Source organism: Erigeron canadensis, chromosome 2 (assembly GCF_010389155.1).
Source record: "Erigeron canadensis isolate Cc75 chromosome 2, C_canadensis_v1, whole genome shotgun sequence".
NCBI classification, from domain to species: domain Eukaryota; kingdom Viridiplantae; phylum Streptophyta; class Magnoliopsida; order Asterales; family Asteraceae; genus Erigeron; species Erigeron canadensis.
In genome coordinates, this window is record NC_057762.1 from 22,534,452 (window position 1) to 22,557,646 (window position 23,195).

General features: G+C 33.4%; 2 protein-coding genes, 1 long non-coding RNA gene and 1 other non-coding gene across 9 annotated transcripts; 1 reads left to right on the forward strand and 3 right to left on the reverse strand.

Moving 5' to 3' along the window:
- Window positions 1–524: 524 nt before the first annotated feature.
- LOC122588860 lies at window positions 525–3,398 on the reverse strand. Of its 6 annotated transcripts, none has more exons than XR_006322187.1 (10): window positions 3,312–3,396; window positions 2,981–3,117; window positions 2,683–2,803; window positions 2,254–2,373; window positions 2,132–2,168; window positions 1,942–2,037; window positions 1,780–1,872; window positions 1,527–1,694; window positions 1,254–1,409; window positions 525–789 (listed from the first exon to the last, which is right to left on the reverse strand). It is a non-coding gene; the product is annotated as an uncharacterized LOC122588860 (long non-coding RNA). The 6 variants fall into 6 exon arrangements; XR_006322189.1 differs by having other exon boundaries at window positions 3,035–3,117; window positions 3,312–3,395; XR_006322191.1 differs by lacking the exon at window positions 2,981–3,117 and having other exon boundaries at window positions 1,790–1,872; window positions 3,312–3,398.
- Window positions 3,399–12,642: 9,244 nt separating this feature from the next.
- On the forward strand, window positions 12,643–12,715 carry TRNAY-GUA. The gene has a single exon. It is a non-coding gene; the product is annotated as a tRNA-Tyr (tRNA).
- A 2,937-nt stretch (window positions 12,716–15,652) lies between these two features.
- On the reverse strand, window positions 15,653–21,308 carry LOC122587878 (VIN3-like protein 2). The gene is made up of 4 exons (XM_043760038.1): window positions 21,260–21,308; window positions 18,479–19,133; window positions 16,931–17,250; window positions 15,653–16,423 (listed from the first exon to the last, which is right to left on the reverse strand). The coding sequence occupies exons 1-4, from the start codon at window positions 21,306–21,308 to the stop codon at window positions 15,813–15,815; spliced, it is 1,635 nt and encodes a 544-aa protein (XP_043615973.1). The 3' UTR covers window positions 15,653–15,812.
- An 894-nt stretch (window positions 21,309–22,202) lies between these two features.
- On the reverse strand, window positions 22,203–22,964 carry LOC122587879 (secreted RxLR effector protein 161-like). Its single transcript, XM_043760039.1, has one exon. It carries the CDS (start codon window positions 22,962–22,964, stop codon window positions 22,203–22,205), a length of 762 nt encoding a protein of 253 aa, XP_043615974.1.
- Window positions 22,965–23,195: the final 231 nt, after the last annotated feature.

Here is a 23,195-nt window from a genome sequence, read left to right on the forward strand (position 1 = left end):
AAGCCGTTACAGGTGATTCAAGAAAAAAATCCACAGACTTGTTACTCATAAAAGTTGAACCCAAGACCTGTAGGGAAATCAGGGATGCATCCACCAATTGAGCTAACTTCATTTGCAACTTATTACTATCACTATTTTAAAAAAAAGAGTAAAGGAGACCTGTTTTGAATATAGAAAGCCCTTTTACAACGAAGGAGGTTTCTATTATAAAAAAAAAACTGGTTTCCTATACATTTTTAATTACCTAACTGGTTTCTATGCTACCTTCAGAAAACTGTTTTCACTATAGAACTGGTCTCCTCCACTAATATATAGAACTGTTTTGAATCACGTAACAAGTTTCCGTAACAGGTTTCTAAGTCAAGATTGTAGTATAAAACCGGTTTCTTTATCTTGTTTAGAGACCAATTTGTAGTATAAAACTGGTTTCTTTATCATGTTTACACACCACTTTTTTTTATAAATATATACCGCTAGATATTTAAATCTGTATAACAACAATCAAAATACATTTATCCAGAAAATTGAACATGTTGAAAGTTAATATATTAATTAACATTAAACTCGCTAATTCAAACATCTTGATCACAAAGATCAAATAGCTAAAATTTACAACTCAATAATTGTACTATTTCTACACATATTACTACTACTACTACCACTCATGCTACCATTGTCACTGGAATCCTCTGTTTCACTTGATTGATAACCATGCGCTGTGGTGTTCCATGTAAGGCTTGTAAAACAGCTCGTGTCTAGTGTATTCTCGAAATATTGAACAAATGCAGCCTGAATATAATAGCTTGGTCAGTACAAAAATAACACTCGTATCATATGCAGATACAAAAAAACATAGGTGGTAATATGATAGTGTTAGACCACTTGGGTTACAGGTCAATGGTCAGGCTGGGCAGGTAAGAAATAAGAAGGTAACCTTTTTGGTACAAGTCAAACAAGATGGGTCAAGTTTAAGTTCACCCAAAACACACTTTGTCCAGAAGTTCTAAAACTTTATAAATTAATACTGGTCTACCATAATAATACTCCTATATCATTCTATTAGTAATGTACTTCCAGTACAAATATGATTTTGAAGGTTTCGTCCATAAAATATACCATTTGGGCAGCTTTTAACCTGTATGACCTGGTTCCTTTTAACTATTCTTTTAATAAAGATATTACATACCCCAAATACACTCAGTTTAAAGGGTCAATTTCATCAATAATACAACACAGAAAGATCTCACACATACCTTTTGCCATGCAAGTGTATCCCACATAATATCCCTGAAAAATGGGTGCTGCTTCACCAACATGATAGTTGGATATCAAATTATTTGGCAAAAGTTTGGCCTAAAATCTCTTTCAACAATGACAACAGTGGAATAATCTTGCAGAGCAAAACCAATCTGATCAATAGTTTGCAATGATGATAAAAAAAGTGATCAGCAAGTAATTCTAGATTGATATTGCTAACTATAAAGAAAGTACCAAAAGCAAGCACAAAATAAAATAAATCAACTAACCTCAGGGTTCAAGTCATTAACTTTATCAATTGCATCTTCAACATTTCTCGTCTGCACAGCTAGTAATACAGAGATAAACTAATAGGCCAAGTGTACCTAATTATAGTCCCGAGTGTTACATCAAAATATGGATAATCCACACATACTAGTAAACAAAAGATATGCTGGCTGCAAATAAAACAGTAAAAAAAAAAAGAAGTTAGTGTTCAAGCATAAAAACCGAAATGCAAATAGCGAGAACGAGAGATTATACCTAACCGTACATGTATGCAAAATGATAAATCCATTCACCAACTATCTTGTCAATATCCGTTTGAGTATATGGTCGCGTACTTGTCCAAGGGAGCTATTGAAAACATAAACATACGTTATTAACACCTCAACATAAAGAAAAAACGATATATTAAGTGCTTACTTTTGTCGAAAAGTCATGTGGTTGACTAATCACAAATTCATACATCCAACGCATTACGTAGAACCCGCACTCCCAAGAATCATCTTGTTGGTTGCACTAAATTTTGTAAGCATGCAGATATATAATTAAGCAAATGCAACCATCTAAATCAAATTGTTTACATGCATAAAAATAGGGTAAGAGAACATACATCAACGACAGTCCAATCAAACCCATTTCCACGACTCCTAAAATGAAAATAACCAATATTTTTGTGATAATCTACTAAATCAGAATCAATAGTAAATACCCAGCCGATAAAATAAATCTTACTCAATGAAAATTTTTGTGAGGTTGTAGCTCAAGTGGGTCTTCTTTTTACCCTTATTTAAGGAATCCAAAATGAAAGCCAATCCCTTACCAAGTGCCAATATCATTAGTGACCAGTGCCTCCTAGAAATGCACAAGACTTTTTCATTACACATAATAAGCATTAATAAACAAAGTAGATAACAACATATATCTAGAATGATCTAGAAACTAAGAGCTTAATATAAAGAATATAAAGGAAAATAGAGCAACATATTAAGGGCAGTGTTAGTATCTAGTACGACACAGCCTGAGTCAGCCATCTATATATAAGAGATAGATTAGTGTCTAGTGAGACTCGGTAACCTATCATAGTGTCATTCTAGCTGTATGGGCATTGTTCATAGCCAATAAGTGTATGTATAAGAGAGAAAGAGACCTTGAAGCACAGACCTTACTGCCGCATATGGTACAAGAAGTCCAGCAATACGCTTATTATCTGTTCTTCTCTCTATAGGCACAACCGACAGCCCGTAGTTGTCTATGGCTTAGATAGACCTGTATTCAGCACAACCTACATATGTAATTACTCAACTTCAATCATTTTCATATATTAATTACAATGAACTCCTAAAATTATGCACCTAAAAACTGCGAATATGTATATTAATGTAGACAAATCATCAAAGATTTTTTTTTCTTCCAAAAATAGATGTTTTATTAATACCACAATTTGATTATACATGTATACCTCACACCTATTTGGAGAGGGCCTTCTCAACCGTACAAAAGCTTACAAACTTACAATTTTGACCACATGCAGTGCAATAGCCAGTTAAGCTAGCCACAAAACCATAAATGCCAGTGAAATACAAAATGACATCTTTACTGCAAACAAGAAAACTAAAGATAATGAAACTATAATGACTTGGGATAATCTCATTAATAAGTTTGTAAGTATACCATACCCGTGTATTGAAATTTTGCAACCAAAAGAAAAACAATTAGCTAAGAAAACAATAAATCAAGTTCGGGTTTTCAAGCACAAGTGCAAACGGCGAGAAAGAATAATTATATCTAACCGTAAAATTTTGTGAAGTGACCAATCCATGCCAACAATGCTGTCAATTTCCTTTTGAGTATATGCTCCGTCTATGTTTCCAAAGAAACTATGAAAAGCATAAGTGTGTGTTACTTAACGCACCAACATACATAAGGAGAATAAAGATACAAAAAGTACTCATTTAAACATATACTCCGTAATTTCCCTAGCTCAAAGCCTCAAATTCGTACCATCTAGTCATTTAAATACAGGTTTTCGCAAGCTAAAAACTGGTCTAAAACTTGGCAAAATCTGATTTGGAACAGTAACATACAGACATGTCGAAACTTGAAAGATAGACACATATTTATAAGAAATACATGCACACATACATGTTTCATGAGACAGTGTCTGATGTCATATCTAAAACTCCTCACACTCTATAGAGGCCGATATCTCAGCAAAGCTAAAGGCTCTCATTTTATGTCTACATATAATGGACTAATAATGTTTATGGTTTGCACTAGATATCATGTATTGAAGATGCAGTCGACTAACCCCCAATTTATATATACAACAATATGTTATTTCTATCCAAATTTTTTTATCAAAAATCCAGATCAAAAAAAGAAGTTGAAAAAGATTATCTATATCTATATCTATACTATATTATAAGGCAGATTTTCCCTAGATTTTCAACATTGAACTTGAAATTTTCAATATTGACTTTAAGTACTTCCCCAAAATGCCCCTCCTATCTATTGAATATTTACCTAAAATAACTATAATACCATTTCCCTCTCTTCAAATCACAACCAATCATCTTTTTTCTCTCTCCTCCATAAATCATTTATTCCTCCAATTCATTCAAAATCTTTTATCTCAAAAACCGTACATCGATAAATTATAAAAATTGTATGGGTGTTTTTAAAATTTCATGCTCTTTCATTAGAGATGTCATTCGCTATACTTTCGACAAATTTTTAAATCCGAGGGCGGAGCCTGTACGGCTAAGGCATTTGACTATCATACTCTATGACATATCAACTCCTATAACCAATCGTACTATATGACCTAGGTATCACCTCACCATCTCACCGCCGCTACACACGAGTACTTGCTCTCGTGTCAAATAAATTCCCAAAACATATGTTAGAAAATAATAAATCTTCAGATTGAAAATCTCAATAGTACGATTAATTGAAAATTACAATGATACAAGAAAGAAAAACCCTAAATTAATCAAAAATAAATGCAATAAAAAAAGGCTTGCCATTGACGCTCAACAGTACGAAGGCAATACGATGGTGGTTCCATGTGGTTGTCAATGGTGGCGGTCCATGAGTGCCTACTGTGGAGATGATATTTTGGTGATTAATTGGTTACAAGGAGAAGGAGAAAAAAAAAAAGACCTAAATGGTGTTACAGAGGAGGTGTAAACTGTAAAGAGACTTTGACTAATAGATTAAAACAAATAAGTGAATAACTATCTTATCTTACTCGTAATTGCGTTTAGAGATGTGTTTTTATATAACCGGTCTGCATTATATATGTTTAGAGACGTGTTATATTAATACGTCCTCAAAACTGGTCTTTATTTGGAGTTATAGAGACGTGTTTTTACTTTAAACACCTTTAAATACCTGGAAACCATTTATTTGTTTAAAACAGGTCTCCATTTATCGTTGTAGAGACCGGTTTTTTTATTTTGAACACTTATATACATATATAGAAACCATTTGTTTATTGAAAACAGGTCTCCTTATTTTTTAAAGACCGGTTCCATTAATTTTTTTATGAAACTGGTTTTTATAAGGGGTCTCTATTTACACTTTTGTAGTAGTATATTACTATTATCTAAATAGATGAACTTTATATTTTATTTTGAGAGAACAATTGAGACTTCCCTAACGGTTGATGTTTGTATTTAGCAATTTTTATTTAATATTAGGTTATTTTTTCAGTTAATTATATTCAACTATTTCTATCTTAATCCTAATAATCAATATGTTAAAAACAAACATATATTCTTTATCCTTATTTTTACCTTAAGATATAAATATTTATTTTACTTTTTTTTCTCTATATTCTAAAAAATTGTTTTTATTTAATGTTTTAAATAAACTTTCAACTTATGAGAAAAATTATGTTTTGTTTTTTGTAGGATTAATAATGAGGTTATATAAAAATTTGTTATATGTGTTTTTTTTATATTAATTACTTAAATATTAATATATTACCTACTATTTACGGGATAAGTGACCTGAAATGCAGTCAACTAATGCTCAAAAGTTATTGTGTGCACGAACTCTAGGTCAGCTTTATTGTGTTCACGAAACTTGAAGTTTTGGTTATTGTGAATATAAAACGGGATTATGGCTATGTGGGACCGGTTACTTTCACATTGACCCGTTGACTGCTTACGTGGCATGCACACAATAACTTTTTGGGATTAGTTTATGCATACATTTAAAAAAAAAACAGATTATTTTTTTTCAAACTCACCAGAAACTGCAAATACTCGCCAGAAAACTTAAAAATCCGATTAAACCTTCGTTACTTCGAATTAGACCACGAAATTCGCACCAAAATACTCAAAAATCAGCCGCGAATAAACCCTCAACAAAAGTTAAACCAATTGAGACTCGCCGAAAAATTCACCAACTCGCCGGAAAAATTAAAATCACCATAACTTTGTTGTTTATTCGAGTTTCGACTTGAAACCAACACCAAACTGCTCAAAATTGTTGTCCGAAACTCGAAGAAACAACAAAGTTATGGTGATTTTAAATTTCCCGGCAAGTTGATGAATTATCCGGCGAGTCTCAATTGGTTTAACTTTTGTCGAGGGTTTGTTCGCGGCTGATTTTTGAGTATTTTGGTGTCAGTTTCATGGTTTAATTCAAATAAACGAAGGTTTAATCGGATTTTTAAGTTTTCCGGCGAGTATTTGCAGTTTCCGGCGAGTTTGAAAAAAAATAATCTATTTTTTTTTAATTGTGTGCATAAACTAATCCCAAAAAGTTATTGTGTGCATGTCACGTAAGCAGTCAACGTGAAAGTGGTGACCGGCTAACTTTTGACCCGGTCACTTTTGCATGCTATAGGACTATTGAACAAGTTTCCTGAATATAATAAAGTTGACCTAAAGTTCGTGCACACAATAACCTTTGAGCATTAGTTGACTGCATTTCTGGGTACTTATCCCTTTACCTTATCTTTAAATATAAATATATTACTATTCATTATATAAATGAACTCTATAGTTTATTTTTGAGAGGTTATTATACAAGGAATTAGTTGTCTATAATCATATCTCATACATATATTATACTAGTGTTCAGGTGTATGAACTAAAATCTTTTAATTGAAAACCGTAAATTTTTTATTTTTTTATTTTTACAGTGGATCCCCACTGCGGCGCAGTGGTGTTGACACTTCCCACTGTAGCGCAGTGAAAAGTTGCGGCCCAGATCGACCATAAGTCCCCACTACAGCGCAGTGGGAATAAACTCTTCCACTGAAGAAATTTAAGAAATTTGCACAACACTTTTATTCCAAAATCAAATTTCAACATATAACTCAACATATATATCAATTCTGCATACATCAAAACAACCTTTCATTTTTCAACCAAACATTTGACATCAAAATTTCTACTCATACACATCTTTGTTACCAAAATCATTATATGACCCACTAATGGATAACCAAGTTACAACGAAACGGGTCGCTTACCCGAATAATTGAACTACTAGTTATTTACATAACCATATATAATTCAAAGAACCCAAAAGCTGGACGTTTACAAAAGTTTTATACCAAATTGACTTGTTTAACAAAAGAGTAAGTATCAAGAGCCAACATGGTCAAGAAGGGATCATCTACCACAATTATCCAAGATGCCAACCTTTTGAGAGCTAAACCTTCAACTCTAACTTGTTCAATCACCTCCAAGTAGGTAACTCTACTTGGCCAAGGATGAATGCTAGTAGGTAACTCATCATCTACTAGTCTTACATACAATATATGCTAGTAGGTATCTCATCATCTACTAGTCTTACACACAATATGTGCTAGTAGGTATCTCATCATCTACTAGTCTTACGCCAAAAATCAATATACAATTGGATCATAGGAATTTACCCACCTATGACCTTCATATAACAAACTATGATCATACATATATACACTCACCTTGATTTTGGTTACTTAACACTATATGGCTATTAGGCTCAACAAAATGATCTTCACCACCTATACATAATTCAATACATATGTATCTATGAGTTCTATGACTCAACCCTTTCATAATTATCTACTTGAATTTATCATAACTATATCATTATGGTGTTTGGCTACTCTAATTTTTTCTAAAACCAAATTCTCATATTAAAGCTTCATATCATATCTATTAGCCAAACACCACAAAATATGAGGTTCTTACTATGGGGGTTTTTCATCATCAACATATTTTTCTCAATCAAACTATCAATTTCTCAATCAAAATTATTAGGGTTTTACTTGAAAACCTCAAATAACAAAACCCCCAAATGTCTAACACTAAGAACCCTAATTTATTAATAGAAATTAGAGCTAGGCTAAGGAATTCAATACCTCAGGATTCAATGATTTAGACTTGAATAAAAATTTCCTCTTTCTCCCTTTTCTCTCTCAATTTGGGCCACCACCACAAAATTCACAAACCCTAACTTTTAAATTTCAGTTTCTTGAAGGTTATTGATGATTACTAATTTTATTGTTATTCACATAAAGGTTGATTGTGATTAATTGCAAGAAGAAATTTGATTTTCTTACTTGAGATGGACAAGGAAGAAAGATTAAGGGAGGTTATTGGTAAGAAAATGGGATTAGAGATCATCATATGAATTTGGCTGGCATCTCCTCCCTTTGGCCACGTTTTTGTTTAAATTAAAAGGGTATTATACCCGTTAGCCATTAAGGTTCCAACTAAATTAACCCCTTATCTCAAATCAAAATACTAGGAAATCAATTTAAATGTTAAAACTATAAAAAGGGTTAAATTTCCATTACTTTAAAATATTGGGGTGTTACATGAGGTCCGTCCAATGGATGGGTAGTCTCAAAATATATTTATCAAAGCTAAATTGGAATTCAAATATATTAAATAGATATACCGAAATCAACTTAGAATTTTGCTAGCTGAATAGCCACTCCATTGATCAAAATACTCCTAAAATTTTTCGTCCTTTCACCATTGATCGAGCCATGTATGATAGTGCCCTGCAATTAGCAAAAAAAAAAATTTTAAAACTGGTAAGTTCTGTTAGTGTGTTTCTATGTATTTAATTCAATTTTAAAAAATAAACCCCAAACAAATTAACCATAAAAACCGAATAAACATCTTTGCATACAGATCCAGGAAAATTATTCAGGATAAAAAAGGAACTCAACCAAGGACATTCCAAACGTCGATCAAATGATTTTATCGGCTAATGCAAGAAAGATAAGGAAACAAATTGTTGATAAAAAAAAAGAGAGTCAAACCACAAACCTTGCAAAGTCATCTCTTGTTGTGTTAAATCTTAAACATAATGTGGATCAAAGGGTTTTATATATCTAAATGTATTATTTATTATTGATATCATGCTTTTCATAAGATCCGAAGTATATCTGTCATACACAAACTAAAATGATGAACTGTTGCACCATGCTAAATAATCATACTAAAACATTCAACACCATCTCAATATGTACCATTTTCCCCTGATAAAATAACGACTAAAAGGTCACACCATTAATGAGTTGGTTTCAAAACATATTCAAAATAATCATAGTGGATATATTAAAATAATCATAATCTTACTCATAACAAAATTCGACCTTTTATCTAAAAGCTTATAGAAATATATGATTGTAAATCTTAAGTATACACCATATGAGCTACTTTCAAAACGATATCAAAATAATCAAAGTCAATATTTTAAAGTAATCAGAAACCTACTCATAGCAAATTTAGACTTTATATTTAAAAGGTTAAAGAAAGATATAATCGTAAATCCTAAGAGTTAATATAGATTACAAATACAAAATTTAATATATAATATTTAGATTAGTTAAGTCATATATTACAACTTAATCAATACGAAAATTAAAGAAGAAACATACGAAAATTAACTCCATATAAATATTGATTCCAATTTATCCTTTTTTTTTCAACTTTAGTTAAACAAAAAATTTACGGTGTATATTCTAAAAGTGTAAACTATATAATTTGAAAAGTACATACCAATTTATCAACAAAGACCATCTCGGACGTTTTAATTTTCTTCGGGTTGTTCCACTTCGAAACAGTCCATACATGCACAACACGGAGTCGTAGATGATGGTTAACATGTGTTGGCTTAAAATATTCAAAATAAACTAATGTGGTCATATTTTTTGTTGTTGAAGAAAAAAAACATAACGAACCTCAAACTAAATTAAAAGAAATAATAATAACAATAACATAAGAATTCAATGTTAAAAAAAAATAATGATTAATTATATGCAAAGTATATAAAAAGAAAAAACCTTTTGTAGTTGATCGTAGCTTCTTCTTTATATTATAGATTACCAATAAAAATAAAAAGTTTAAATTAATTATTTTTAAGTTAGGTGAAATTGTAATTTGGTGATAGAAACAAAAAAAGTGTAAATTAATTATTTTTAAGTGTAAATTGGTGATGGAATACCAAAAAGTATAATTAATTATTTTAAAATTTGGTTAAAGTGTAAATTGGTGATAGAAAATCAAAAAGTGTAAATTAATTATTTTTAAATTGGGTTAAAGTGTAAATTAATGATGGGAAACCAAAAAGTGTAATTTAATTGTTTTAGATAGGGGTTAAAGTGTAAATCGGTGATGGAAAACCAAATAGTGTAAATTAATTTAGATTAATATTAAAAAATTAGAGAATTAATAAAGATGAATCATTAGGCTAAAGAAGGGGGATTAGGGATGCCAAATGTACTCACAACTCCCTTTTTTAATTATATTATAGATAGATAAATATCAATTCAAATATTAGATCTATGATTTTCATTGAATTGGATATTACTTGAGCGACCAGGATAAAAGGATAACAGTCATACCAGTCCTAATAGATCTACTACTACCTGAAAGAAAAAATCGCTCTACACAGAGCGAGGAGAAGTACCCGACAGGACTTACGGCGGATTTTCGGATAAAGAAAATTTCATATTATAGTTGCAGACAAGAAAGTAGCTGTGACGTGAACTGCGCTGTGCTCAATGAAAAATCTTTCCCTGACTTGATTGATGCAACTTGTAATAGATTTTATTGGAAGGATGTTGAGGAACGAAGACAGTGGTTTGAGTAACTAGCCTCTAAGGTTAGTGAGGTTCCTGTTATGGTGACTTTCACTATAGTGGGAAACGCTCATCAGTCCACGAATAAGGTTCCCTTCTTTTATTCAAGATAGCTTTTATTCAATTAGGGCGAATGGCTCCCCTCTTCTTATGCAGTTAGCTCGACTCCAGGTAACTTTTAGACTGATTTGGGCTAAGCAAGTTTATATGCCTTCGCAGCCCCTACTTCAATTAAGGCAAGCTTTCCTTTATTAGTAAAGGGGTCTAGTGCATGGAGATAGCGGAACGTTCTGTCAATCGGGGAAGGTTTTTGGTGACAAGACCTGGAGATATCAGAAGTGAGAATGCTGACATGAGTAACGAGAAATCCTGTGAAAAACACGATCGCTTGCCAGTGGAAGGTTTTCTGCATTCAGTCAATCTACGCAGAGTGAATCGGTCCCTAAGGAACCCCCGAAAGGGTTCCCGTCCGATGGGTACACGAAAGTGACGAAGTTGCTTTGACTACAGAACCATGCCTGTCTGTTGGAGCAAATTGGATGATCGGGCCAAGGGTTGCCCCCTCTTCCCCTCACTCTCCTTTCCCTAATATGAACCTTGAGTCATCAAAGCCTTTCTGACTCGGCCTGGCCCGGTCGCCCTACGCGACTGGCGATTAGCTTCTACCGCTAGTGCTTGGACTTGGAAGCAAGCTAAAGCTACCTTGAATCAATCAATGAATGAAAAAAAAACCGCTTACCGAGAAATAGAAAGGAAGGACAAGTTGGTTTGAGGACCCGTTGGTTAGAGGAAAGGGGGGTCCTCATTCCGGGACGGAGCCGTATGGCGCCATTTCGGTGCACTATTGGTGATCTCATCTTGCTTGCTGGGAGAGAGGAAGCTTCCGGACCACCTTTTCCAGCCAGATAGCAGCCGGAAAGAATAATGATTTTGTTTCTCTTTATGTTTTTTATGTTTGTTCAATAGCTAGTTTTTTTTTCAAAGGTGAATTTCGCTTGAAAACTTCGTGTCGCGATTCGACAGCGGGAGGTCTAACATACGTTGTCTTAACCGGGTATGCGTTAGAGAGCTCCCTCGAAGTAGAAATGCCTATTTCAAATACCCGGTGAGGGGAAAACCCCCTAATAATCCGCCCAAAGACACGACGATCAATAGGGGTAAATCCTGCCCTCTCAGACTTGAACCTGGGTATACCCAAGTCAAGCTTTCATAGAAAGACTACCTATGTACTTCCCAAGTCTTGAACCTAAGACCTTATGCTTATAAGACAGGTGCTCAACCACTTGAGCTAATTAGGAGGAAGTATTGTTCAATAGCTAGCTAGTAAACTTGTGACGTTTAAAGCATTTGTAGTCTCTTTGTTTTTGTATAGAGGTTGACCCATTTTTATTACAAATATTCAGCTAATTTGAACTGTTTTTATTACAAAATTTATTTTTTGAACCCGTATATCATACGAGTTTAATATATGCATAATATAACACTACTCAAATCTATACTATATTATAAAGCAGATTCCTTCCAGATTTTCAACATTGAATTGAAATTTTCAATATTGATTTTAAGTACATTCCCAAAATACCCCTCTCATCTATTATATATTTATCTAAAATAACCATAATATCCTTTCTTTCTCCTCAAATCTCAACCAATCATCTTTTTTTTCTCTCCTCCATAAATCATTTATTCCTCCAATTCATTCAAAATCTTTTATCTCAAAAATCATACGTCGATAAATTATAAAAATTGTATGGGTGTTCTTAAAATTTCATGCTCTTTCATTAGAGATGTCATTCGATATACTTTCGACGAATTTTTAAATTTGAAGGCGGAGGCCGTAGGAAACCTGGCTATCACCCCACCATCTCACCGCCGCAACGTGCAGGTACTTATTCTCGTACAATTTAAAACAAGTATGGATAAACATAAATTAAATTAAACTCAATATTTATTGTTGTATATTATCAATGTTATTCAAAAATCGATATATTTAATTATTTCTGAAACCATAACGCCAACCGACCTTAGCTCAGTTGGCAGAGCGCGGGTCTGTAACTCCCGTGGTCGTCGTTTCGAATCCGACAGGTTGGATTTTCTTTTTTTTGCCTTAATGCCAAAATAAACAACCCTTTATCATTTAGGTGACACGCAATTTCAAAAGGTTCATAAAAATTGTTGCATTTACAATTTATGTCATAAGTCTTTTCATTTTATAAATTATAAACTAGTAGTATATATATATTTAATTATGGACAGCCAAAAAAAAAACTTTTTATTTAAAAATATAATCTTAAAAGAAAAGTTGAAACTCAAAGGCCCTGTTAAATAAATCATTTCTAGAGAAAAAATTGTAAAAAAGTTTTACTATTTACACACATTGACAAATAATACTGTAGTTAGTTGATGAAATACAACATATATTAGATTAAACCCGGACGTTGTACGGATCAGACAAAAAACGTAAATAAAAGTTATATTGACAGTTATAGTATTATGCGTAGTTTATGATATTATAAAAACTATTAGATTATGAGTGATGCAATACGATTATGATTTTTATAAACTGTAATATATCAAATATGTTAAAACATGATTAATTAAACGTAATAGTATTAAGTTAACAAATAATATGTGAGAATATTAATAATGTCAATAACTAAAATAGAAATAATAATAATAATAATAATAATAATAATAATAATAATAATAATAATAAATAATAATAATAATAATAATAATAATAATAATATAAAATAAGAATAATAACTAATATAATATAAAATACATAAAGAAAACTAAATTAAAATTGAAAGTAACAACTAAGCAAAATATGACATGACAACTATTTTTAACACGAGATTGTAGGCGTCTTTACTTTTAACAGGCTATTCTGGGCCGTTCTAGACGAAAACTTGGCAAATCTTGAAGAAGATGGCGAAGATGAGGAGAAGTGAGACCAAAAGTGGGACCAGCCATGTTTGAATTCAAAATAATCGGCTATATTGGCTAAAAATTTGACCGTTTATTTTTTTTTCTTTCACTTTTATATGTATAAATATATATAACACATCAAACACCACATCTCTATCTTTTAAGATTTGTTTTTTTTTAATTAGTAATGTTTTATTAATATGAATTAAATGTGTTTTTAGTATTTTGTTGTTTTATTTTGTGAAAATGAAAAATGATATGGCGATGATGCGGCAATGAGAAGTTGAGAATTTGTTGAGTATGGTGGTATTATTGGTAGGATGAAATTCTGGGTAAATTCTGAAAGTAAAAAATGATGTAGCGTTGATCATGTGAGAATATGAAAATTTAATACCCTTATTGGCTAAGGCCTTAGTACATTAAAAGTGAATTTAATTGAAGAACACACTTCCTAAGTTGCTTATGACATGTGTATAAAAATGCTCAAGGTATCGACCCAGAAAAGCTTCCCCACAAAGATATGTCTGCTGCTTCAGCTGTCGTCATTTATAGACATATTTGCAATGGTCTTTGAGGTCTTAGATGTTGAGTTGTTGACGTTGAAATGCTTGTGAACACTCCATTGGAAAGAGCAATGAGCATAAATTGCTTTTAGCTTGTCGTTCCTTAGTCATTTGGTGAAATAAAAAGCTTTTGTAAGGAGTCTTCAACTATCCATTCCTAAAATACACACTGGTTTATTACGTGTTGACTTGTTTCTTAGTGACAGTTAACATGCTCTTTTTGTGTTGTAGGTCTCTTTCTTTTTTCCCGTTTCTTTTAATAGTAGGGATGTTCTTTTGTCCATATATAGAATAGTTAAGAATATGTCAAACTTAATTATCTTCACAAGTTGAAGAACTTTATCATTGATGTACGTAGTTGAGTAAAATGTACTTAACGTCGACCCAGGTTGCAGCTGAATAAGGGTCATTGGAGACTTCTAGTCACTGATGACTTACATGAGTTTTTAAGTCCTTTCAGCAAACCCCGTCCAATCGTTTAAGTAAGAATTGCCCTATTGGTTGAAGAGGACTTGTATACAATTGATAGGCAAAGTGACAAACATTTATACACTAAGTAGTTGTCTTTAATCCTCCACCTAGAGTATCACAAGTGATTTTTTTACTTATTTCACAGTTAAACCCACACATGCTCAGCTTCACCTTTTCGGCTTTGCTAGCTCTTCATTACGGAATAAAGTGTTCTTTTCCCCCTCCAAAGTATGAAAAATACTGATTGAGACTGAAGTTACACTTGAAGCAAAATGTCTTGCCAAAATACAAATAAAACCACCTTGTATTGTTACTATACTTACGGGACACTGAGTGCCTTGGGGAGGAGATGGGTACTCGGCCGGTACCCAAGGTAACACTGGCTCCTCGTTGCGGTACAGCTTGAGTGGTGACCATATCCGGAAGGGCTGTCTCATTTTTGCTCCTCTCCTTTTCACCACCTTTCAACCGTGTGAAACATTCGTTGCATTTGGGGAAGGGAAGGAAGGGAGGGATACAAGAATAGGAGAGGCAGTGGGGAGGTGAGGCACTCCCTCCTCCCTAAGCAGTGCACATGAAAAGCTAAACTCAATATCGTTCAAAGTTCGGGTCAACCACCCGCCCTTAGATGCTGAAATATTTGATACAAGACATATACGAATGTATATGGTATTCACTTATGCTACCTAAATAAGAATCACTTTTGATTTTCAGTATCGTCTGAACGATAATTGTGAAAAGGTTTACGCACGCCACCCTTTGAACTTTTGAAAGCCACACAAGTCACAGTCACGCCAAGGTTTACTACAACAAAAAGACTACGACTGATGCACTTACATAAAGCCTCATTCATTTGCTGGGATTGCTACCAGTTCGCATGTTACAGCTCCATCTTGGATAACCTGGACTCATAAAAAACATATAATCGACGTTGAAATGGATAAAAAACTATAAAAAGGAATAAAGGATAAATGTAAAACCAATTTGATTTAAAAAATGGACAAAACTAAATGCAATACCTTTCATGAATCATGATCATCAATAAACATACAAAAAGCTTGCATGGACAAACTAGTAGACATCACTAGTTAGCTATACATTAATCCAGAGTGAAATTCTAGTCCCAAATGGAAACATAGTTGATCATAAAAATGACCCGAAACTCCAAAACCTTGATTCTTAACCTTAGCCATATTGACCACATTACATGACTTTTTATCACTCTAACGACCACAAATTTCATCAGCAAATGTATCAAGAAGCTGCTCAGCCAAACTTGGGGGATCATCAATCAATGCATCCACGAAGGCATTCACTATTCGTCTTTGCTGCATTGTTGCTTTCAAGCTAAACCAAGTAAGGAGCTTCACTCTAAAGTCTTTACTCAAGTGTCCCTCATGCTCCAAACCTCTGATCACTCCCACTGCATACTCATACTCATTCTTTTTTGGTACTGTTCTGGGGCCCGTTTTTGTTGTGGTACCGTCAGATTTGCATGGGGTACAAGGAAAATCCGTGGTTGAATCTGTTTGTGTATTAGTATTGACTTCTGTGTCTTTGCTTGTTAACCATTTTGACTCCCAGAATCCAAGAATTTTTTTCTTGCTGAAGAAAGAAACCATGCAAGAATACTCTGTTGATGGATCAAGATTTGTGAGTTTGAATCTCTTTTCTGGGTTCAAGACGATGTATGTTGCTTCCTTTGGATACGTGTTGAGAGTTGACTTTCTGTGCCAGATTCTGCATCCAAAGAATTCTTCAAACAGATGTGGTTCGTAATCTAGGACAATTGTTACAGAAGTTGGAGTAGATTCTTCAAAAGAAATCCGACAGGCTGCCAGAAAAGAAAGTTAACTAAGCAAAAATATGTAACGTAGCATACGTTTGCAACATTTCATCGCGGACATTCATTTGAATAAATAGTTTCTTACTGCCTGTAGTAAAAGTAAAGTGATTATTTGGGGGGAAACTGTAGTTACACGGGGTGCTTAAGGTGAAACTTCTAGATTTATAAATTAATAGATAGATATCTCAACTCAATATTCAATCCCTGTATATAACCATAAGCATAATTCGTTTGTCCAAACATTAGATATAGACTCGAGTCACAATAATCACCCAATATACTATAATTCTAACCCTTGTTAAATGTCCATGTTGAAATACAAAAACCATGTGGACCAAGATAAATATCTTCATCTTTTTCCCTTTGCCAAAGAATGCATAGAGAATTTCCAGAAAGGAAACATAAAAATTTCATAACACATCTTCAATCAAAAGTTGTATTATTTTCATTATGAACCCAAAGTAATAGCTATATAACATAAAAAGATACACGTACTTGGAGTTCTGTTTGGCTGCAAATGGTTTAAGGTTGAATTGGAGAACGAGGAATCATAAGCTTGAATTGCAAACGAACAGAGTTTTTGAACCTCCATGCTACATGACAGTCGGCTAACAAGTCGACGGTCCATTTTCACCGATGCTAGGCCAATAGGTCCCACTTCACTTTCAAGTATTTTTGCAGCAGATTCAACTATACTCAAGAGTTTCTGATATTTCACGGTCCCTTCAAGAATCTTGTGACTTAGAGAAACACGCAGACACAATGCGTCAACTCGTCTGGCTTCATTCGCAAAATGCATCTGCTTTCTCCAGGTTCTGAAAACAGTTAGTTGAGGTCAAACAGAATGATTATGATTTCGAAGATTGATGCCAAAACATATTTTTTCAACAAAAAATGAAAACCGCTTCTGCCTTTTCAACTAATGTTCCAAATTAAAAGCACGGATATTGGATTCTTAACATATCTATTTCAGTTATTGAACCTGCAAAGTAATAGCTTTGACCTCTAAAACTGAAGAGTGTAAACCTTTTTACTAATGAACGGATTTTTAATTGGTTATGATTTATCTCTAAGAGATCAAATAGGTAGAAATTAAAAGACTTATATAGTACAATAACTAGCAAGGAAAAACGTCAAATGGGTCAAATCTCATAAGTTACCCAGTTAAAACTTCCAAAAAGGGTTTACTGAAAATAACTTCATTTTGGCAACTCGATAAACTTTGTGATCATTATTTAAGCAGTATCTATTGATGAATAAAATCCACATATTGAGACAAAAAGTATGTTAGGTCAACCAACAGATTCGTGAAAGATTGGCTAAGGGGCGGGAATAGATAGTAACAACAGATTCGTGTTTTCTTGGTCTAAATGGGCTCCTAAAAAATGTAATATCCTTATGTGGAGGATTGGCTTGGAACGTATTCCTACTATGCTTGCTCTTAGAGACAGAAAGTGCCGCTTTAATTCGCTTCTTTGTGCCTTGTGTGAGAAGGAGGAGGAGGACGTCAATCACCTTTTCTGTTCTTGTGAAGTTAGTATGGAAATTTGGCAGAAGGTTTCATCTTGGTGTGGCATCCAACCTATATTCTTGTTCACCGTTAAAGACCTGTTCGAAGTGCACTCTAATGCTAGGTTGGAGAAAAGATTGGCTTCAGGATTACAAGGTATTATCTTCACCACTTGTTGGTGCTTATGGTTGGCTCGGAATGAGAAGAAGTTTGATAATGGGAAGGTCCACGTAGATAAGATTTTTCAAGATGTGAAGACTTTAGGTTTTTTATGGTATAGGAATAGAACCAAGTTCCATTCAATTACGTGGGACGATTGGTATAATTTCAAGTTGATGTAAATATTACTTGTAAGGGGCCTCATCACGACTTGTTGATGTAGGCAGTTTGTGAATAAAAGTTAATTTTCAAAAAAAAAAAAAAAACCAAAACTGTTTGGGTACTTACTAAAAGATCAGCCGTTTAGATCCTACTCAACCATCCCATTTTGCTAGGTCTACTTTGTAGAAGAAACTCAGAAAGAGTATAATTACCTCATTAGTCCATTTAACTTTCCACAAGAAACACAGTAGAAACCCCCATCCAGCTTCTGGTAGTACCCCGTAGCTGATATGCCAGCCCTATTGTGATTAACAGCACAATTCAAATGGCATGACATGCCACACGGCTCGTTACCTTCATTACAAGAATCCGTATCCCAATCACAGGTTAACCATAAACTAGGATCCTTATTATCATCAAACTGAAAACACATACAACAAGAACATCTCTTGCAAAAAGCATCATTTGGCCACATAGTCGCTTTGCATGCTAGATTTAGACAAACTCGAGTCTTGGTTTGGCCTTTTCTAGTATCCTCAAAAATGGTGTTATTAGTACTGGGTAGTTCAAGTGGCCTCTCATTTTTTTGCTTCTTTGGTGGCGAACAATCTAGTGAGTTTTCAGCTGTGGTCTCTTTGGTGTTTTTGGACACTAATTTAAGAAGGTGTTCTATCATTCTACCTTTTGTGACGCCACTGTACTTTCGTTCTTTACCTAATTCTGCACATATAATTTCAAGGAGCTCTTTACGGGTCAACGAACTAAGAATCTTTGGAGCATCTTCTGACCAATGAGCAATTCGGTGAACAAGTTTCCTTTTATCTTCCAAGCTTAATTGATTACATTTTTCAGGGTCAAGCACAAATCCTGTCAAATGGAAAAAAAAAACTAATGTAAGAAATAGAATAAAGGCGTCTTTTACACTTTTAACAAGACCCATTAACACATTTACATTTCATCCGAAACCATATAGTAAGAATCAAAAAAGGATTACATATTATGAAGAAAAAGAGATGCACTCCGAAATAATCAATATACGTGTAAGAAAGAATAAAGAAAAAGGTGGAGTGTATGCATAATCTTTATCTGGCAGAATTGACATACTCAAATCCCATTAGTAACACGATATCACTTATGTTAAGCATAAGAGCACATGACTTTGACTTCTCAAATCAAACAAAGAGTTAAGTTACAAATGTACATAAAATTTTAAACAGTTCAAAACAAAAGGCTGGTGACTAAATCAAACTTTGTGGTGAACAAACACTTAGTCAGCTAGAACATTGTGTTAGACGTAACACATTGATAAAAATTTTGAACCCGGGCAATAACATATTTGACCTAATAGTCAAAATGTGGTTCCTTCTTAAAACGATGGACCATTGCTTGTCTTCGTGATCTATAAAACCAGAGTTGCATAATTGTCTCACAGTAAAAGACTGAATTTTGTACCAATATATTGATCAACTAATTTGCTTCATGCAAAAACTTTCGAATAAGAATTTGCAGTAACTTTGCAGCCATCACTATTGGTTGTTTAAATAGACACATGCTAATAGTCAAATATCTCAAATGCTAACCCATAATCACAAGATAAGCAATCTTGTGGACTGATATCCAGTTACATACTTACATGTACCTATTACAAATAGAGGAAAAAGAATGAAATCTGAAGACCGAAACAAACCACCAAACTCCCCTCTGTTGTTCCAATGCACCAATGCTCAAATAAAGGAAGTATTTCTATTTCTACTGCCAATATAAAACACACTTTTATTTTTTCAGAGATGTCCTCATATAACAGCTATTTGCAACACTGCCATTAATTTCAACAAATTTTGACGAAAATTACCTAATTGCCCACATCCTAACATTGATTTGATGATATCCATAACTCATCAGGGTCCACTAGACTTCTTTATTATTTTTATAAGTACCAAGTCATATTTAACCCATCCACTTATGTCAAACTATATAAGTTTCTTGTAAAGCAATAATTTCTACCATGGTCTCTTCCTTTAGAAAGTGAATGAAATTTAGTAATTTATTATTGCATACTTGTACTTTTGCACACATAAAAACACCCCTTTAACTTTTTGTCAAATATATATATACTTGTCTCCTTCAAAAATATTTATAATCTTGATATTATTGTAATGAATTCAACAACTCCATTAAACTATACAAATTTCAAACTTTTGGCAATAAAATAATAAAAAGAATACACTTCATAGTGTTGGAGAATCCTAAGCTATAAACCAAAGGGACAAAATGTCTCCATGGAATTATATCACAACCCATAACTTACACAAACGGATAATCGGAAGAGGTGTCTCTTGTTCATCTTACCCATGGAAGGCGTGGAAGGAGAGTCTTTGACTCAGATGTACGCGGTCTAACCAGGGTAACCCGAACCTTTTCCATGGCAGCCCAGTATGTTTACCTATCGAGATTCGAACCTAATACCTCGGAAAGTCTAACGACTGGGTCACATTGGTGGTTCGAACCCAAAACTTACACAGAGTAAAAACTTACCCAAAACTAAAATAATCTCTTTATAAAGTTAACCAAAAACTGCTAAAATTAACCTACATTTCAAGAACTAAAAAACACACATAAACCAAAATAACTCTAGAATAAATGGAAAGCTAATATATGAGAAGCAAATAGAAAATAATGATCAACACAACACTTTCTCTAAGCATGCATTAAGCATTTATTGTACAAAAATTATACAAAAATAAGTAAATAATGGAATAAGTAAAAGGGCTATTTGTAGCTTACATAAAAGGAATTAAACACAAAAAGCATGTAAATCAAGAAAAAAAAAACATATCTCTCAATGGAACACAACTAAACTAAAAACATCAAAAGAATAAGAATGAAGAACAGAATGTGATTACGATCATGCAATATGAAGCATCAAAATGCATAATATATATACAATAAAAAAAAAGAGTAAAAAGAATAAAAAGGAATAGAAAATAAGGAACCTGAAAACACAGATTCCATTGCAGAAGACCCACATTCAGGATTTCTCATCATACCATTCAAAGTACCAATCTTTTTACATATAAAAGATTCCAACTTTAAAACCCAACAAAAAAATTATAAAGAGAGAGGTTTGTGTGTGTGTTTGGGAGTGTGTGTTTGTGCGTGTGTGAGAGAGTGAGTAACAAAAGGTGAAAGAAATAGAGTATGATGTTGCTTCTAGCTAAAAAGGCTCAAAAAAAAGGTACTCGGGGCCTATTTGTATTAATTGTATGTTGTATCTTATTTTTGACAAAGTTAAATTCTTGGGCTTTAATCTTTATTAAGGTATATGCCGGTGCCGGTCACCACTGCTAGTATCGTTAGCACTACTGTACCGTCGTGCGGCACTACAATCCATCACCGCCATCACTACTGTCGTCATCAGATTGCCACCGCTGTCACCGCATCATCGCATGAGTAATGTTTTAGTATTTTTTAAAGGAAAAATAGCTAACATCCCACTTTGAATAGTTCAATGCACATATTTATAAAAGGAAAAAGGGAATATATGTGACACGATAATTGAATGAATTTGTATTGATTTATGATGATACTACAATTCTGAAATCAATCATTTATAGACTAGTTTATGAACTAAATAATGAAACATAATAAACGCGTTTTCTTCCTGTTCAAGTCGGGATCTTCTAACAAGGGAAATGATGACGATATTCTGATCCCACGATTTCTTTGTAATCTTTTCTATTTCTAACACTCCCCCTCAAGTTGAATAGTTGGATCACCAAAATTCAACTTGTTTAGGCACCTTATGAATATGACAGTCCCTATTGCCTTGGTTAGGATATCTGCAATTTGGTCCTCTGATTTAACAAATGGTAACTTAATTATCCCATCTTCGAGCTTCTCTTTGATAAAATGTCGATCAACCTCCACATGCTTTGTTCAGTCATGTTGTACTGGATTTTCTGAGATTTGAATAGCTGCTTCATTATCGCTTATAATCTGGATACTTTCTATAGGAGCAAACCCTAATTCTGTCATCAGTTTCCTTAACCATAATGCTTCTGCTAATCCTTTAGATATACCTCGGAACTCGGCTTCAGCACTTGACAAAGAGACAACCTTTTGCTTCTTACTTTTCAACGTGACGAGATTTCCTCCGATCATAGAGAAATATCCTGATGTTGATCTTCTGTTTTCTTTGTCTCCAGCCCAATCAACATCTGTGTATTTCTGAATCTTGAGATGACCATTTACTTTGAACAAGACCCCATGACCAATGGTTCCTTTGAGGTATCTGATAATTCTTAGAACTGCATCCATGTGTTCTTCTTGAGTTTGGTGCATGAACTGACTTACTACTCCAACAACATATGCAATATCCGAACGAGTATGTGCAAGGTATATCAGCTTCCTCACCATTAGTTGATACTTATTTTTATCAGTAAATTTACCATCTAATTTCATAAATAACTTCTGATTGATAACCATGGGTGTATTTGCTGGTTTACAATCAATCATTCCCGTTTCTGCAAAAAAATCCAGTATATACTTCTTTTGACAAATAAAAATTCCTTGTTGCGATCTCAACACTTCAATTCCGAGGAAGTACTTTAAATTTCCCAAATCCTTCATTTCAAATTCTGCACACAATTCTTCTTTTAGTTTCTTGATTTCTTTCTCATTATTTCCGGTGATAATCATATCATCAACATAGATTATCAAACACGTGATCAAACCTCCTTTATGGTTAAGAAACAAAGTATGATCAAAATTACTTTGCTTATACCCTTATTTTTTCATAGCTAGTGTGAATATGCCAAATCATGCTCTAGGCGATTGCTTTAATCCATACAACGACTTCTTCAATTTGCAAACTTCTCCGTCCTTGAAATGGTGAGAAAAACCAGGTGGAGCTTCCATATATACTTCTTC

Coding starts and splice junctions, on each gene's coding strand:
- LOC122587878 (XM_043760038.1), bottom strand. CDS start 21,308: ATGAGAAATCCTGAATGTGGGTCTTCTGCAATGGAATCTGTGTTTTCA. Junction 17,251..18,478: donor AAGTTAAATGGACTAATGAG/GTAATTATACTC, acceptor AACTGTTTTCAG/AACCTGGAGAAAGCAGATGC. Junction 16,424..16,930: donor GCAGCCAAACAGAACTCCAA/GTACGTGTATCT, acceptor CTTTTCTGGCAG/CCTGTCGGATTTCTTTTGAA.
- LOC122587879 (XM_043760039.1), bottom strand. CDS start 22,964: ATGATTATCACCGGAAATAATGAGAAAGAAATCAAGAAACTAAAAGAA.